The 17,638-nt window shown below is 32.5% G+C and overlaps 2 protein-coding genes across 2 annotated transcripts; one reads left to right on the plus strand and one right to left on the minus strand.

Annotated features, from left to right (window-relative positions):
• Positions 1 to 853: 853 nt before the first annotated feature.
• LOC129286073 (uncharacterized) lies at positions 854 to 9,806 on the minus strand. Its single transcript, XM_054922109.1, has 15 exons — positions 9,680 to 9,806; positions 8,669 to 9,071; positions 8,348 to 8,525; positions 8,119 to 8,258; positions 6,633 to 7,497; positions 6,360 to 6,460; positions 5,907 to 6,051; positions 5,423 to 5,491; positions 5,245 to 5,287; positions 3,859 to 4,310; positions 2,974 to 3,053; positions 2,248 to 2,383; positions 1,631 to 1,826; positions 1,284 to 1,366; positions 854 to 1,160 (listed from the first exon to the last, which is right to left on the minus strand). The coding sequence occupies exons 1-15, from the start codon at positions 9,804 to 9,806 to the stop codon at positions 1,035 to 1,037; spliced, it is 3,144 nt and encodes a 1,047-aa protein (XP_054778084.1). The 3' UTR covers positions 854 to 1,034.
• A 6,040-nt stretch (positions 9,807 to 15,846) lies between these two features.
• LOC129285013 (CCG-binding protein 1) lies at positions 15,847 to 17,638 on the plus strand. Its single transcript, XM_054920548.1, has 3 exons — positions 15,847 to 16,172; positions 16,401 to 16,474; positions 17,069 to 17,638. The coding sequence occupies exons 1-3, from the start codon at positions 15,953 to 15,955 to the stop codon at positions 17,378 to 17,380; spliced, it is 606 nt and encodes a 201-aa protein (XP_054776523.1). The 5' UTR covers positions 15,847 to 15,952; the 3' UTR covers positions 17,381 to 17,638.

Consider the following 17,638-nt stretch of genomic DNA (forward strand, 5'->3'; position numbering starts at 1 on the left):
TCTGACGAAATCTCATGACCATAAAGTGAGAATACTTATTGGATGAGAAAATTTGAAACAATCATACAATAGCATAAAAATTACTTTTTCAGAAAATTTGATATTAGTTATATTTTATATAATTTTATTTTAATATTAGTATTGATATTGGTTTCATGAAAATATGTGTATTATTTTAAAAATGCTACTTAAATTATTAAAATTGAAAAATAAATATATTAACATCCAAGTAGAAAAAAATAAGATTTATCTGGTTTTCTTTGAGCTTTTAATAGCTGTTCAATTGTCCAAAAGCAATCGTCAATATTATTCTTTTACACGTTTTATATGTCCCAGAATCTGGATTACTGACTAAAAGTAACTATTTTAATAGAACATAACCAAAAAAAATTTAGTCCGATTGGAACACCCTGTTCACCCCACATAGTAATATTATTTTAATAAATAACTAGCACCAATTCCATATATTTGTAAAGAGATTGCATAAAAATTCAAAATGTTTCAAAAAAAATAACAAAGGTAAAAAAAAATTGTAGTACATTTTTTTTTTGCCAGACGAAAAAACATATATTATATATTATCTTTGAACTCTGAGTTATGTAACATTCAAAACTTAACAAGAAAATTCCTTAAATTTTCAAGTTTACGCTGATAACCACTTACCATTAATTTATGTTATTTCATTAATGGGAAATAAAATGACATAAGCTAAGATGTACAAGGAGATTGTTTATTTTATACCTCAAAGTTGAAGGAGTTATCTAAACAATGCTACAAAATTTAAGGAAATATATTATCAATGAAAGTATGATATTTTTATTAGCTTTAATAACAAATTATATTGGCACAAACTTATAAGATGGGTTTTGTCAAGTTTTAAGAAAAAAATGTACGAGACAATAAGTGTTTCTGCCCAAGAAGCAGAAAATACTAGGAATCTGCACAAGCTCTAGATCAAATTATTGTGCTTCATTACATACAAAGCTATTTCCCCTAACTGTGATGCCGATAGAGAGCAATACCAAAGGAGAACTCTAGACAGGTTTATGAACCCGCATATGCGCATGAACATTCACGATTAGGTTCTTCATCTCAGGGAAGATGGATGTTAGCACGAGTTCGAGGATCGCAAAAGATAGTTGCTTGACACATATGGTAGACTGTATGCAGAGATAATGCAAAGTGTTGGTATCAGAGCATGAGAACAAGTTTTTTCAAGTAAACAAGCGAGAGAAAGAAATTTGCTTTAAGTGGATATAGGATCAAATGGAAGGAGCTCTCACCTGGCTGAAATAATATATGTCACGAGCACAACGCCTGTATTGCTTTTGCCCGATTAAGCTAACCAAGGCCGTTGGAGCTCCATCTGATAAGTAGGGAGGCAAGTTCATATATGTCAAAATCTGGAGATGCATATTCCCAGGACAATGCTGCTATTAAGTACATATTGATATTTTGATTACACATTCACAAGAAACAAATAAAATGCACACACTCTTTCAGGTCAAGAAAGAAGAAACAACTAAACCTTGAGTTGCTTCTGCACATTTCACTCCAAGTAAATACTAATCCAAGAAACGTTAGATATATAGGAAAGAGGATGAAAAGAGGATATTCAAATGGGACTAACCGAAGAGCAGTTTTTTGATATCACTCGCTCTACGAGCAGCCTCAAGCTGTTGCTCAAAAGATGCTGACCCTCGTTTCGAGATATTGCTTCCAATAAAGTCCCCTATTGTATGTAAAGATTTTTGATCGATTCCACAGCCACCTTTTTCCGTCTGAGTCTGTAGACTTAAGAAAAATGTACCACCAGGCCACAAGATCTGAAAGCATATATATGTATATGCATGCCACATAAGAAAGTTAGCTCCAGCTTTTTGTTTGGTGGGGGGTGGGAATTGAGATACAACGCGGGACAAAATTTCTTCAATAGAACCAGTATGTGAAGAAATTTTTTTTGAAAGATAATGCTCGGTAGCACATATTTTTTATCCGAAAACCAAATAATAAAAATCTAAGAAACTGAGCTTGAATTTGCCCATTCTTTTTTATTGGATTATCCAGTATCGCACAACTAATAAAAGTATTTTAAACAAAATCCACCCATCCAATGATCTAAATGCACATATCAATAGTTAGTCATAGAATTAGGCTGATCATCATCGGCCATGTAAAAAGGTTTTCGCATAAAAATGAAAAGGTCCCAGTAAAAGATTGTGTTTAAGTTTTTGCCTCAATCCTTACATCTTGAACCCACCGAATTCCTTGGGCAACAGTATCCTCGCTCCGGAGCCAATGAATCTGTCTGAGAAGAAAATCATCAATAGCATCTTCCATTGCTAACTGTAATATCTGTTTTGATATCCAAAAGACCTGTCTTCTGCATCCACAGAGATGAACTAGTGTAAGCCTAGAAATTTTTTTTTTTTAAAAAAAAGAACCCAACAAAATCCTGTAACTTGACATCGCGTTTTCTTGAATCCATTTACCCAAAATTGAACAGGAAAATCCAACGTATGGAATGGTAGCAAATATGAAGTTGTTGAAAGCAGCTAATGGAAAAATAATCTTTTAAAATCAGAATTAAAATAGCCCAGCATAGCACCATGCCAGGCATCGGCACATGGATTTTATGTAACGCCCCACATTTCATATCTACAATTAATCCTTACGCCCTCATGAAGGTTTCAGTCGTATGACTCCAAATAAGACACTATAATGTTTAAGCTTTGACCTGAACGTCTGAGTCTAGAAAAAGTATTACTTCTAAGCAAAACCGCAGAACATATTGTGATGATTCACAGACTTTGTAAAAACATAAAATGGTAACTCCAAAAGAAGCTTCTGCAATCAGTAAACGATGTATTAGGATTGTTTAATGTGATCTTTAAACGATGTATTTAGATTGTTTAAGTGATGCTTAGCTGTTATCAGGTTAAAAATTGCCGAAGACTGGATAGAATAGTACACCTTAGCCAGCCTCTTTTCTGAAGCTGAAATACCTTGTCAACCAGTTTCAAAATTGGGACAGTAACATTAGGTGGAGTCCACTGCAGAAAAATCAAAACTAGAAATTAGATATTAGAAATATTTATAAAGTGTCGTATAATAAAAATTTCTTTTAAAATAACTTTCAAAAAATAAGATCAAAGATCCTAACAGAATCCTACTTGGAGAAGTCAAATAAACCATCCATCCTATTTTGTTTTGATTCACAAGTTAAATTCTTTTCCTTAGGAGAGAGGGAAAAAAAGGCCCAAATCGTCCCTTCAAATATGTTTTCAGAACAATCTATATATGTAACTATATATAATTTAAAGTCTATAAGAAGTCACATTATTTATAAGCTATGAATATTATACCTCGCCTCAAATTCTATGCTTCCCAATCTAGATTTTCATAAAACTAGAATTTGGAACTCATGCATTTTACTTCTCGATTTACAAAAGTTTTTTTGACAGCAAAGTACCTGAACATATCTATGAAATTCAGGATGCCTGATAAACCAACAACGGAAATGAAGGCACAGGCAAGAAAATAAAACGAGCTTTTAGCCAGCAAACAATCAAATCAGTTAGGACGTACAATTTCTTATCTTTATTTTTGGAGCCATGGGGTCACTCTTTGGGAACACAATGGCCCAACATAATTTATTGCTTCTGTGCAGTTTTTTTAGTTATTAATGCCGTTCCTATTTTTACCACGTAAGGAAATTATTAAGCAGTCTAATCCAACTGAAAATAACCAGCAAGAAAATAATTTTAGTGCATCAATTATCAAATACTAGAGAACCATGTTGCCTCGTAAGAAATCAGAAGTGAACTACAAAAATGAAAAGGAAGCAAACTTAATAACCTCAGGTGGCACTTCCCCCAAATTATCAGGAATGAGAGTGAAATTTGTAGCTGCGGTTTCATTGCCAACTCTAGCTTCAGATATCAAATCATGCTTTATATTTAGATCACAGTTACCAGACTCTTCATCATGGTGTGGCGTGGAACCGTTCAAGTTCAATTCAATATCAGAATGCCGCCCATTATCGTGCTTCAGTTCTCTAGTAATGTTCTCACGGTCACACTTTCCACTACTCTGAAAATCCTCATAATTAGAGCTTAATACAGTTTCCGCAGTGTTCTGCCTCGGTTTAATTTTATCCATTCCGTCATCATTCCAAAAATTGTTGTCTGTTGACGTAGAAGAGCCTCCACAAGTATGCGACGACAATGGAACAACAATTTTTCTCGTTAATCCATCCGAAACACCTTCAAACTGGCGGACAATATCATCCACAGCACCATCTACATTAACTGTCAACAGACAAAAATTTAGATAACATTTGGAATAAGTAAATACAAATTTCTTTTATAAAAAAAAAAAATCTCTGCTTTTAAAAGCTCTTTGCACACTGGGACTAACTTCAACAAAATAATTGGTACCGTTGTAAATCAAGGAAATGATTTATGCAAGACTAAGAAAATGCAGAGAGGCAAATAGAGCTTATTCATCAAAAGACTATCACGGTAGTTATGAGTAGTTGTCCAAACTGAATGCAACATATCTCATTGTGTCAATCAGGGTTATCTATAAAATCGTAGAAATAGATACTGCCTCTGTCGAAGTTTAAAATCCCATGAATCTCAGAGAATATTTGCTGGTTAAGCGTCATCGTTCAGAGGCATATGGTGAAATGCTGTTAGTCAATTTTCTGCTTCCCGTTTCATGAAGCTTTGTCTTTTTATCTAAGTTCCTCGTTGTTTCCTTTTCGGGTTCAGGATGACTGGCTGGACCTTCTATGGCCTCCTTCTTCCAATTTATAGTTACATCATTTTTTTGGGAACACTACCGTTTTGAATGAAGTTAAAAAATTTCAATCAGTATTTTTCTGAAATTCTTCAAATAACATAGTACAAGATTCTAGTTGCCTGGACCACCTTCCTAATCTACCCCAAAGCCAAAAACAATGGCAGAAAGGCAAACTAGAAAGGCGATGGTAGGAGTTTTTTCTCCCACTTCCATTTAAAGATATTTCATTTTTTCCATTTTTAACGGTAGAAAGATCACCACATGAGGATTTCAACAGTGAGAGCGAAACCGCCAAACAACTGAACAAGACTTTTACAAACTCACATGGCAGACAAATGGATGATGATAAAATCCAAAGGGCACTTCATTAAAAGTAGTTATAACCCGACAACCTTTACTGCAAGTAAAATATAAAACCGAAAAGTTAAAACCACATACCTGCCAGGGTCCTTATCGTTGAAGATTTCCCCAAAGAGTAATTCTTCAACAAAGAAGGAGGTCGATAATGATATCGATACTATCATCAGATCATTAATTTTCTTATTGAAAGAGTACCAACGGAAACTATGAAGGCCATCATCTGACGTCATAATAAGAATACCAAGCAGATACACACCTTTGAAGAAATACTCAGAAAGTCCCAAATTTCATGATGTTCAGTGACATTAGGTATTGACATGAGTTCCTGAAGCAAAATAGTATAATTGAAGCAAACACATTGTTATAGAAAAGTATAAGAGGAAATATTCATCATCGATCAATATTCAATGAGTATAATTTTTATACTCCTTTCAGTCCTAGACTCCTAGATAAATAATTTATAGAGATTTAAGAAATTAATTAAATTAATTATTTGTAGAAAATTAGTGTTGGTTGCCTAACATGCGCGATCAGTAGGAGTAATTTAGGAAAAAATTATAAATTAAAGAGATAAAGTAAATTGAAGTTGTATACTAGTTTCAATATAAGCCCTTCAACTACCTCATATATTTAGGACCGAAGGGTGCATAAAAAGTTGCTCTATTCTTAAGTTATAAATAGCATGATTCATATCGAATTCAATGCAAGGCACAGGTCTCATGGATAAAGGCTAAAAAAACCTGAAGATATTTGTCAAGCAGAATGCAACGCTCATGGACAAAGGAATCCTCTGTGCTTGAGGAAAATATCCTTTTCGGTGGCAAATGTAATCTGTATTTTGGAGTATCTTTAAGCTCCCGATGCAGTGTGTCAAAATTCCTGTATCTAAATATCACCAAAAGAAAGTAAAGAGGAATCGACGACGCACAATTATATTTTAAATAATAATAACAATAATAATAAGCCTTATTTTATTAAGTAAGTTCAGTTATTATATAACGTCATCATGCAAACTCAAGCAAATTTAAAACTTAAAAAAAGTTACTCTATATGAAGCGTCAACAAATTGAACTCTAAAAATGTAGGAAAGACAGAAGAAATCATTGAACCCAGCATTGTTTTGATAATAAGTTGGAAAGTTCCTTCTTTTTATAAGCCCAAATTCATTGTCAAATCGTGTGAAAGAAGCGAACCTTCTTTTCACAAACCAAGTATTGTTTTCCGCATCTGTCACAGCAATTGAATAGACAGCAAAAGTTTTAGAATCGAGTTTCTCAAAGTATGCTCCCATTACCTGCAGTGTACAAGCAGACAAGACAAACAATAAATGTACAAAGATACATCAAAACTCAATTATCCAGTCCGATTTAAAAAAAAAAAATGGTACGTTGCACAGATTCCATTATTCCAATTCAATTTATTTTAGGATTTGAACATCCTATAACCGCAACATCCAAGATTCATACCCGGCAACGGAGCTTGGGAACTAGTTGACCCTCTTTCCTAATAACAGTGTCAGAAGCACTCTTTCCTCGAAATCCTTCACTCTGTCTCTCAAAACCATGACTCTGAGACCCAGAAATAATTGGCTCTCCTTTACTACTTAGTATTCCCAGAAAAGTAGCGCTGTCTGGTCTCTTGCGCCTGCTTTTACTTTCATTAGACGCAAAGACTTTAGTACCCTTCGCTTCATCTACCCGAAGCTCTCCTTCGAAAGGTGATTCTTTGTCGAGATCTTGAGAAGACTCCGCCCCATTTGTGCTTCCAACATTTAGTAAGGGATCTGAACCCGAGCTCTGCACTCGCTGCAGGAATGACTTCCCTTCTGGATCTGCATACTCTCCATGTTTACTCGCTGATGTTTCCTTTGCTAAATTTCCATCAGGCAGTGAACGGTCTGCAGAAGAACCTTTTTTAGGAGAATCGAGAAAACTTGCTTTGAGATTTGTGTTCTCTTTCTTTTTATAATCCCTCCCTTTGGTCCACATATTCTCGAGATTCTCAGGCATAAGAACTTCAGTTCTTCTTTGAGTCGCTGCCTCCAACACTCTTGCCCAGTCGGCATGCCTGATCTGCGAAGTCTCTTGCTGGAAGGTGTTGCATTGAAGGGATGTCCCGCCCTGATGGTGCAGTTTAGCCAATGTTTCATCGTTTCTTTGATTTACACGCGAATGGTCGTTCGAGTTCGTGTGATTATTAGATCCAAACACATCAGCAACTGAATTACCACAATGATGAGTTGCTGCACTTGTACACTGATCACCGCCCATCCCTATTATATCCATATCTTTAATGATATGCAGAAGTTCTTCAATCAGCTCATTGATATACCTGATCACCAAGATAATCGTATTATTTACAAATGGAAATTGCAATGAGTTCTCAACCCTTAAGAAATATAGCAAAACTTCTTCCGATAATACGGAAGACCGACATGAAAGTTATTACTAGGATACCAGTAAAGCAATCGCAGTCATTAAAGGTCTCCATTGTACTACCCCAAGCCTATTTAACTATCATTGATTTGTCTAGTATAGATAGGTTCAGAGGTAGTATTAATTATTGATGTTTAATGTCGTAAACTTTTAATCATATCCAAACGTATGTATTACTTTGATTGCTCAAATTATGAAAAATACTAATGCAATCTTCATTATAGATGTCCTAAGTCACCCTTTTAACACTTTCCACATGAATTGTATATTTAGATGTTAAAGTGTGAATTTTAAGAAGCATCTCCTAGCAAAAAGCACCATTTTTTGAGATCGTCTTTAACCAATGCCAGTCTACTACCCCTTCGCACCTTTCTTTTTTTCCTCCCCAACTTACCCTCCTGAAAAAACAGTTACAAAAAGCGCCACAACTCTTTCAAAGTAGAATTGTGGAAATCCTCTTTCGAAATAGGATATGTTCTAAAAAATTAAATATTGGACGATATATTTAAGAACATACCCAGGACATGCCAATTTTAATATTGGTTGCATTACCAAGCAAGTTAAAATTTCCTGAGCTATAGATCGTATCACAGGACAGTGAGCTTCTTGTCGTCTTAGTACTAATGCTAATAATCCACTCATTAGCCGCCGAAGAACCTACACAAAGGAAAAATTATTGCACATGAGACACGATTTTCACTAGCCAAACGAGGATTGTAGATTAAAGTAGAACACTCCACTCACACCTTGTACTCACTCTCAGGAGATACTAGTGCAGGATGAAGCTCCTTGGAATTTAATAGATGGTATTTCAATCTTTCATCCCTCTCTTCAGAAGATAATGTTAACATAACATCCACACCTATAGCAGCTTGATTTTTTCTGAAGAGGTCTATGTGATCACCCACTAAATGAACTATATCCCTGGAATATAATCAAGATGTAAGAGAATGAGAAGCCTTTCACAGAAACAAGTTGTTTTACCAGATAACTATGCCTAAAAGCCTAATCTAATTGCTCACCAAACCCCTTTGTTTTTTTAAAGAAATTGGAGGGAAAATGGACACCTTGTCAGCAAGTCGACGAGATTTATTTCTTTAACCCTTCTTGATATTTCACCGATAGCATCCATTATTAACGCATGTATTTGGTCAGGAAACTCCTTGTCTGGAGTAATATATGTGCACACCAAATCTATAATGAAATCCTGTATCAGCTTATCAACAAAATCACTTAATGCAGCCTCCACAACGGTTGAACCAATTCCGCTCTTCCATGTTGGCGGGGGAATTTTAGTCGACAGGCGTGAATCATTCAGAGACAACTGTTTCTTCCCCAAATGAGATAAATATGTCGGTGATCTAGGTCGTTGAACCTTCCAATGGAACTCCACGTTGTCAAAAAAGATGTGCAGTGCAGAAAACAAGAGAACTGACGCTGGTATATTCATCCACATCGATTCACTTGTATCTGTGATAAACAATAAAGAATAACAATGAAACAAAAATCACTCTTAGTAACAACCAAACCATGTTCCTCTTTGGTCACTTTGATTAATTTATTATTTCGATCTTTAATTATGTTTGCTTTGTATCCAATTTATCATTTAGCTTCTAACTAGTTATATGTGTTTCCAAGCTAGTCAGCTCTGTCCCTTATGTTAGACCCATAGGATGTTAAATCAGTTCGGTGCATGTCTTTTAACGAAATTAATACTTTAGAACATACGGATACAGGTTATACAAATTAGAAGTTAAAGGGTCAAGTGTTACATGGTAAACTTCAGATGAAATCAAAACAATCTATGAACATAAAAGACCAAAATATTAATTTAACCCTCCTTTTTTCTTCTTAATGAATACACACGCGTCCAAAATCATAGCTAAGACCGTGATAAGCTCTCATATTAGAGCACAACCATTACTCAGTGTATGCATAATGCAGGTATAAAATTCCAATTTCATTTCATAAGACCCGAGTTGATGATATGATACGTGACAAATAGAGAGCTAATCACAATTCATTGTGAAAGACAAAAGATGAACTAGATGTAACACGAAGGAGCGCATATCACTTACGAGTCAAGAAAAACGAAACAGCGAATATGCAAAGACCCCACCAGACAATTCGGACCTTTGCCTCTTCAATCAGGCCATTGATAGCCTCCGCTAGATCCATTGTTTGAAACCCGAAAATAGTTGGCATTACGATTCACCGGCGAAGGCGAGGTCAGAGTCTCAGAAAGCAGGTCGGAATTGAAAGAAATGTTTGAATCCAAAAACGGCAATACCAACGGGATCCCGTGGGAATCTTCCAGACCTGCCCATCAGAAGAAAGGAACTGGAATTTGTTTCGTCCATAATTCCGCGACACTGATAACGTATAGACGTTCTTTGCTATGTAATCAAGCTTTGCTCGTTTACGGTTAGCGCTACTTATTTTAGTTGCCGCCTCATGGACCGTTTAAATTAGTAGAAGTGTTCCCTGGACATCAAACATTAAAACCTTTTTTCAAGTTTTAAATTTTTTTATTGGCCACAGAAAAAATATTATAAAACTCTAACATTTAATAAATTTTTGAAGGAAAATTATTTCAAATTATAATATCCAGAAGTTATTTATTTCCTATGATTCCAAATTTACTACTTATTCAATTCAAATTTATCAGTTGAACTATGAATATTTACCATTAAAAATAACGTAAATTTATTTGGCTGAGAAATTTCTATCATTTATACCATGCGAAAGCAACAGTCCCTGTAGTGGTTACAACACCAAGCCCATGAGGATAGCAGGCTGTATAAAAGTCTTTTAATCTTTTTTAATTTAGTTTAACTTGAGAAAATTCAAACTTATCTAGTCTTGTTAAAAACTCATTTTTCAAGATTAAAAAGATTAAATTATTTTTTAGGTTGGACTAGATAGAAGATTACGCATTTGGACCACTTAGTCCAATCTGATACTATTAAATTTATTTAATATAATTATAATTATTTTACTAATTATTGTAATAATAAGTTAAGATTAATAATAAATTAACAACTTAATAAATCTAGTCCCTCGCGTAGTCGCACGCTCAGTTACTTACTCGCACAACACGCCCATTTGATTCCGCCATTCACTCAACAAACGAAGCCCTGGCCCTTCCCGTCCCTCCCATCCACCACACCGTTGACTAGGACATCTTCGTTCATCAAGTGCTCACCTCTTGCCTCTGATTCGCATTGATCCGTCACCTATTTCCTCTGATTCCCATCATGCCATCGCCTCTGATTCATATTGCGTTGTCGCCTCTGGCTATTGATTCAAGTTGCTCATCGTGGGTCCTTTGATTCCTTCACATTCTGCTATCTCTAAGGTATTTTTGCTACTTGTTGAGGTTAATTTCTTGTTCATTCATCCATAGGCTGCATTTAATCAATTAGTTACATTCTCTGCTTGTTTTAGATTTCTTTTCCTTTTAATAATAGTCAAGCATGTCAACTGGATGGTAGTGTTAGATAGCTTTTTCTTTTCATAACTAGTCTAGGTTGAGTTAGGAAAAATCACGAGAATGGTAATGCTCTCCCGCAATTAATACAAGTTTTTTAAAAAGATATGGAGTAGATATAATATAATACAATAAATTTGTATAGAAACAGAATAGCTCTGGTTTGTTATTAACAAAGTTCAATCTAAACATGGAATGTGAAATGCTTATGGCTTGAAAACTTCAATCATTAAGAAGACGACTTGAAGGCAACTGGACGGACGGATGCATTACATGGGGCTGTTAAGACTAAGTTTATCTATAGGGGATTGTTGTTCTTGTAGAGTTGAATTCAACAAAGATATCTCCCTGCTTTCAGGAGAATAATAGTCTTAGCCATGGAGTTTTTATACATCTAATTTGATGATTCCATTGCCCTATTTTGGCTTCTCTAGTCTTAGAGCTTATCCGTTATCCATAGTTCCAATATTTTTATATTGAAGCAAAGGCTTGCTTTCTCTTTGTTTTAGTATTAAAGAAATAAAACTTTCACATCAAAGGGAACGGGAAGGGCTTTATATTTTCATTATCCAGTGGGACTCATCCTAAATTAAATGTTGATCCATTAATTCTTTATTTTTCATTTATTAATTTCCTTTAGGTTGATGATGGTAAAGTAAATGAATCTGAGATTTGGCATGGTCTGGCAAAATCCTTATGAATTTGTTATGATTACAAGTATTTTTATTATCTTAATTAAGTTTGTTAGATTGAAATAAATCATTGCCTCTCGTAGAGGAAAAATGAAAAAAAAAAAGATAAGTGAGCATCAAACTACTAGAACCAATCTCCTAATTATATGAATCAAGTTTGATCCTATTAATTTTTGAGTTATCATTAACCCATACTAGACTACTATAGAGATGGACAGAAGGGGGACCAACAGAGGCCACGGCTCCCCTAACTTTTTAATTTTTTTTTAGTAAAATATAGGAGTTATATATTTTTAGTTCCTCTAAATTAGCACATTATAGAAATTATAAAATACTAAATGAAATTATCATTTTAATTTTATATGTAGTCTTTTACATATATATATATATATATATATATTAGCTATTTCAATAGCTTGAAGATATGGTTATCATAAAATTTACTCATTCTTAACAAAATAATATTATACATGCTCTTAAAGTATTGATATCATTTTATTTTGCTTTCATTTTATATTTAATAAAATAAATTGTGAGAATTATTATTAATAAACTTTGTTAAGTATTGTAACAAAAATTTTAAGATATATTGAATGTTATGTGCTTGATATCTATTATAAAATTATTTATCGAAAAGTTAGGAGATTTAGTGAAAATATTCTTCTAAAAAAATTACTTTTTTAGAAATAAACAAGCTATTGAAATTTATAATATGAATAATTTTTACATTGATATAATTTGATCTTATTGACATATAGATTTTTATGACAATTGAGCATTATTAATATGTTGGTAATTATTAATTAAAACAATTAAATAATAAATTTAATAAGTAAGTAATATAGTTTATTACATTGAACAGGACTTTAGATTTCAATGTTGTATTTAAATCATTTAATGCTTATAGAGATAAAAAATTTTACCAATTTAATGATAATTTATATTGAAAAAGAAATTGTTAAAAAATTTATCATAGACATAATAACTAATGATTTTTATATCAAGAAAAATTGATAAGCAAAATTATATATATATATACATATATCTATATTGTTATACATATGTAAAATTAAATATAAATATATATGTTAAACTGTTTATATTATGTCAGTGATATATACATATATACATGTAAAAAAAATTTTAATTGTTATATGTAATTTGTCATCTCAACCCCCTTAACAAAAAATTTTAGCTTTGCCCTTAAAATTATAGATTATTTAACTTAATTTTTTTATGAAAGAAATTAGATTTTGAATTAAGATGTAGTCCAATCTCATTTAATTTTTTGTGCAGCTTTAGAAGAAAGCATGGATAGGGGGCTGAAATTTGATATTTATTAATCTGATGAGCAAAAGTTAATTCTTCTTTTGTTTTTTTTTTTTTCGGGAAGTGAGGTAATTAATGGCATTCGACATGTTTAAAAGGATACCATGAACGCGGTTTTGTGTCTTTCATTCAGAGATGCTTGGTAGATCACCAGCTTGGCTGATACTGGGGCCTTGATATTTCAAAGTGGGCATGTACTTTGATCTAATTAACTTGAATCCCGTGCGTTGCACAAGTTTAATTTTTAAAAAAAAAAAAAATATTACTTTCTCCATTTAAATATATAAAATATTTTTAAATAAATCTCATCTCTCAATAAAATAATTACTACTTTCAAACTAATCCTATATTTTTATATTTATTTTTATTAAACATCTTATAATAAATATAAAATCATTATTAATAGTGACATTTAAAAAAAAACGACAATAACTACACCTTAAAAATTAAAAATGTCTTATATTTTTAAATATCTAACTCCTCAAAAAATGCCTTATATTTTTAATAAAGGAAGTATATATAACAACATTTACAAAATTTCATTTTAAGTAATAATATTTTATTAGACAATTGAAAAAACTTTTTAGATATATATTTAATTTTAAGAGGGGACGAATATTACTTGCTCGTTTCTAAGTATAATAAAAAATAATCAATTCATACAGTTTGAAGAAATTAATTAAGTGTAATAATTATGTCTAAAAATTTAAAACCAATACTAAATTATCCATACAATTAATAAAATATATTTGTCTAATGAAAATAGACAATTTAATAAAAATGTAATAAATATTTCTTGAAATTTATAATTTTACTTATAAATAAAAAGGAAGAAAAACAAGATAGTTTCTCTTATATTTAAAAATGAAATAATATGCTAGTTTATTCATAATGAAGTTGAGTTATTTAACATACCAAAGATTTTGTTTTTAACTACATTTTTAATATTAAACGGAGTAATATTAAGAGTAAAGGTATATAGTATTATTAAACTTTTTTATATATAGTGTTAGAAATTGTAAAAATAAAAGTTATAGAAATCAATACACTCTTTGTATGAGTCATCCAATCAACACACTCATTAAAAATTAACAATATGAAGAAGTTACAGAAATCAATATATTTTAGTCTATTAGTCGATTTAGCAATTTCTTTTTAAGATAATATAATATCCAAAATCAACGTATTTTTGCACGTGTATTGGTTTTTTTAATAACAATAAATAATAAATGTGCGTGGAGCCATCTTATTTTTGGGAAAAAAAAATCCCAGTGTATTGTCTTGAAATAAAAAATAATTAAAAAATAATTTCATCCTTACATCATAGTTTAAGAAGAATTTGGATTGCAATTCTAAACTTATTTTAAAGTAATATTTTTCCTTCAATTTTAAAAGTGGTGCAATGTCACACTTATGATTAATAAAATTTAAGTTTAATTATTAGTTAACTAAAAAATTATAACAAAAAATGTCAAAAAATTGTAGAAAAATACACCAAAAAATTAGAAAAAAACATTAAAAATTATAGATAGTAACCCAAAGAATTTACAAAAGAAGGCCAAGATAATTTTAGCAATTCTTTTTTTATAATTTTTTGATCAATTAAAAGTCAAAGCTAATATTTATTAATTATAAGGGCAATATTACATTGTTTTAAAATATTAAAAAAATATTGTATTAAAAACAAAGTTAGATTCCCAAATATTTTTGGATTTATAGTTCTAGAGTCATTTTACCATCTAACCCATAAAAAGATATACCTCCTTCGTTTAAAATATAAAATATTTTTTAAAGTGTTAGATATTTAACAAACATACGACATTTTTAGTTTTTTAAAGTGTAATTATTATCTTTTTTTTTAAATATCCTTTTGATAATAATTTTATATTTATTTTAGAGTATTTAATAAAAATAAATATAAAAAAATAAGATTAAGTTAAAAAGTAAATAACTTTTATTAAGAATAAAATTCGGTTAAAAATAATTTATATTTTTAACGGGGGGAGTAGTTCTTTATAATTAAATTATAAAATTACTTATATATGGAGAAAAATATACTTACTTTTCATTATTATAATTATTTATTTTTAACTACTTGTACAATTCTATTTCATATTTTTTAGATACAAATACATGATAAAATTATCAAATTAATATTTACCTAATATTTAACTTAATTAGTTTTTATGGTATGCTATGCTTATTTTGAAAAAAAAATGGAGGATATGGGAGATTTTAATGAAATCGATGTATAAAAAAATTGAGAAGTGAACTTATGTAAAATCTGAGAATTAATATACAAATTAGGGATTAATATTTACGGGGAATAAAATCTAGTTTAAATGAAAATACGAGGGGCGATGCTAAAAATATCTTGCCAGCCGCACGCCGTGGTTTTCCCGCACACCGCCCACCCTTCTCTGATCGACCAAAAAGTTCACTAAAATTCCACCTACGGTCCCGCTTCGTACATGATTCTGCCACGTGGCTCCTCTCCAGGAAGGATCAAACTGACCCCACTCGTGGGCCCACTGTCACCAAAAAGCTCGTTCTTATCAACGCTTAGTATCTCACTGTTCCCCACTGAACTGCCAATCCGATGGACCATATGCACCTGTCATTTTTCTCTTTCTAGTTTCTACAGATATTTTATTTATCTAATGTCTAATGAAATATCTCTAATCAATAATTCAATGGTTTAATTTCATCATCCTTATCCAGCCCCGTAAGGAAGCCACTGAAATTCGCAGTATTTAATGGTATCTTCTGCGTCGTTCCGTTACTCCTTATCCTCTTTCTGCTCCTGAGTTTCTAAAAGTGGGTTGTTTCTGGTGGACGCCATGATAAAGTCAGCCATGCTTCGATCTTTGTCTTCTCCCCTGCTTCTTGATCCGAAGTTATCGCCATCTTCTTCTTCTGCAAGATTTGCTTCCTCCACTATCTCTTGTTCGTCCGGGAGCCAGGCCTATATCCCCAAGCTAGAACCTTTTAGCCGATCCAAGTTTGAAAGGGCCGTCAAGGAGCCTCCGTTGATTCAAAAATCTGAAATAGAGCTCGCAGGTATCCTTCTTACAATCTCGTCTGCTTTCCGTGCTTCGTTTCATCTTCTGATTTTGAGCTGGGAAAATCAGAGCTTTAGGCGTCCTGTGATCATCGAAATTATATCGCCAAAGATTGAAATCTGATGGCAGTTTCTTTCATGGTTGATTCTCTGATGTGGTTAAATTGTAAACTTGTCGTTATTGTTCCTATTATTATTCTTTCTGATCTGCCTTGTAATATTTGCAGATTATTGTTCGACGCTTGAAGGTGATGAATCCTATGGTTGCTGGCAGGCTTACTTTGAGCTGAAGGATCTTGAAGTAAGTTCTTTTTCTTTCTTTCTTTCTTTCTTTTATTTCAGCAGGATGGGACGGATTATTGAGTTTTGTGTTTTTAAATTTACAGCCATGACAATTTTAATTAATATTATCTGGTCAAAACCTCTAAAATGAATTACCTTTTTTCAAAACTAATAATTGAACATGTTTTTCCATCATCAGAGACTCCATAAATGAAGTTTATGCCGGGAAAGAATGCCATTATTTTCACAAACATTAGCCACAATCTTTTGCAAACCCAACTTTTTCCCTGATTTCGAGGGGTTGATGATAAAGATCCGCAAAAGCAGGCTATAATTTTTCTTTTCTGAAAATTTTGAGGATTGTGAGGATGGAAAATAAGCCCTCTTTTGTGATAAATTTGCTGTATTTTCGTGGCTGTTCGTCTGGCCATGCCTTTGAGGTAATTCAATTTAAAAGTCTAAAAGCTTGTATACTTTCTGAGAAAGTAATTAAGATTGAAAATAATAATTAAGGATATTGGTAATTCCAGTATCTGATTCCTCTTAGTGCCTTGCATTATGCTTATAACCTGAGTGAGTTCTTTTTCTTGACGTTGTTGAAATATTTTGACAGAAAGAGGTCCCAAAAGCAGACATAGAGAGGTTGATTCTTCAGACAGGTGGCGTGAAGTCCTTAATAGGATGCGTACATGGCATTGCAAAAATGCACAAGCTGAAGAAGAATGGCATGTCTGTGCCGAAACTGGTGGCCTCGGAAGAGAGGCAAAGGCACTGTCCCGTACCAGATGGGCTGCCAAAATCTGATGAGGAAATGATGGAAGAGGAAGAAGGTAGAATGCCTGATTCTCCGTTCACAAGACTTCTCAGAAGCAAGGGCAGGTTCCCTGCTTGGTATTCCCAAGCCCCAGATCACCAAACAGATTGATGATTCACTGATTAATTATTATATCTCCTTAAATGGAAATGAGAGTGAGATTTGATCTGAACATGTGCTTATTGGATTGCTAATGACTGTTAAGTATTATAGTGGATGTAGAATTGTACATTGTGTTTACAGACGAGGGAGTTTTGATCTGGTTGGGTAGTTGGGCATGTTATGTATGATAAGTAAATTTCATTGGTTATATTTGGAATTGTAGCCCCAGTTCTAATATGATGAACTGTGTTATCTTTTTTATCCTTA

The sequence above is a fragment of the Prosopis cineraria genome, unplaced genomic scaffold (genome assembly GCF_029017545.1).
Source record: "Prosopis cineraria cultivar Desert tree isolate PC_DT_omini unplaced genomic scaffold, ASM2901754v1 PC11, whole genome shotgun sequence".
Lineage (NCBI taxonomy): Eukaryota > Viridiplantae > Streptophyta > Magnoliopsida > Fabales > Fabaceae > Prosopis > Prosopis cineraria.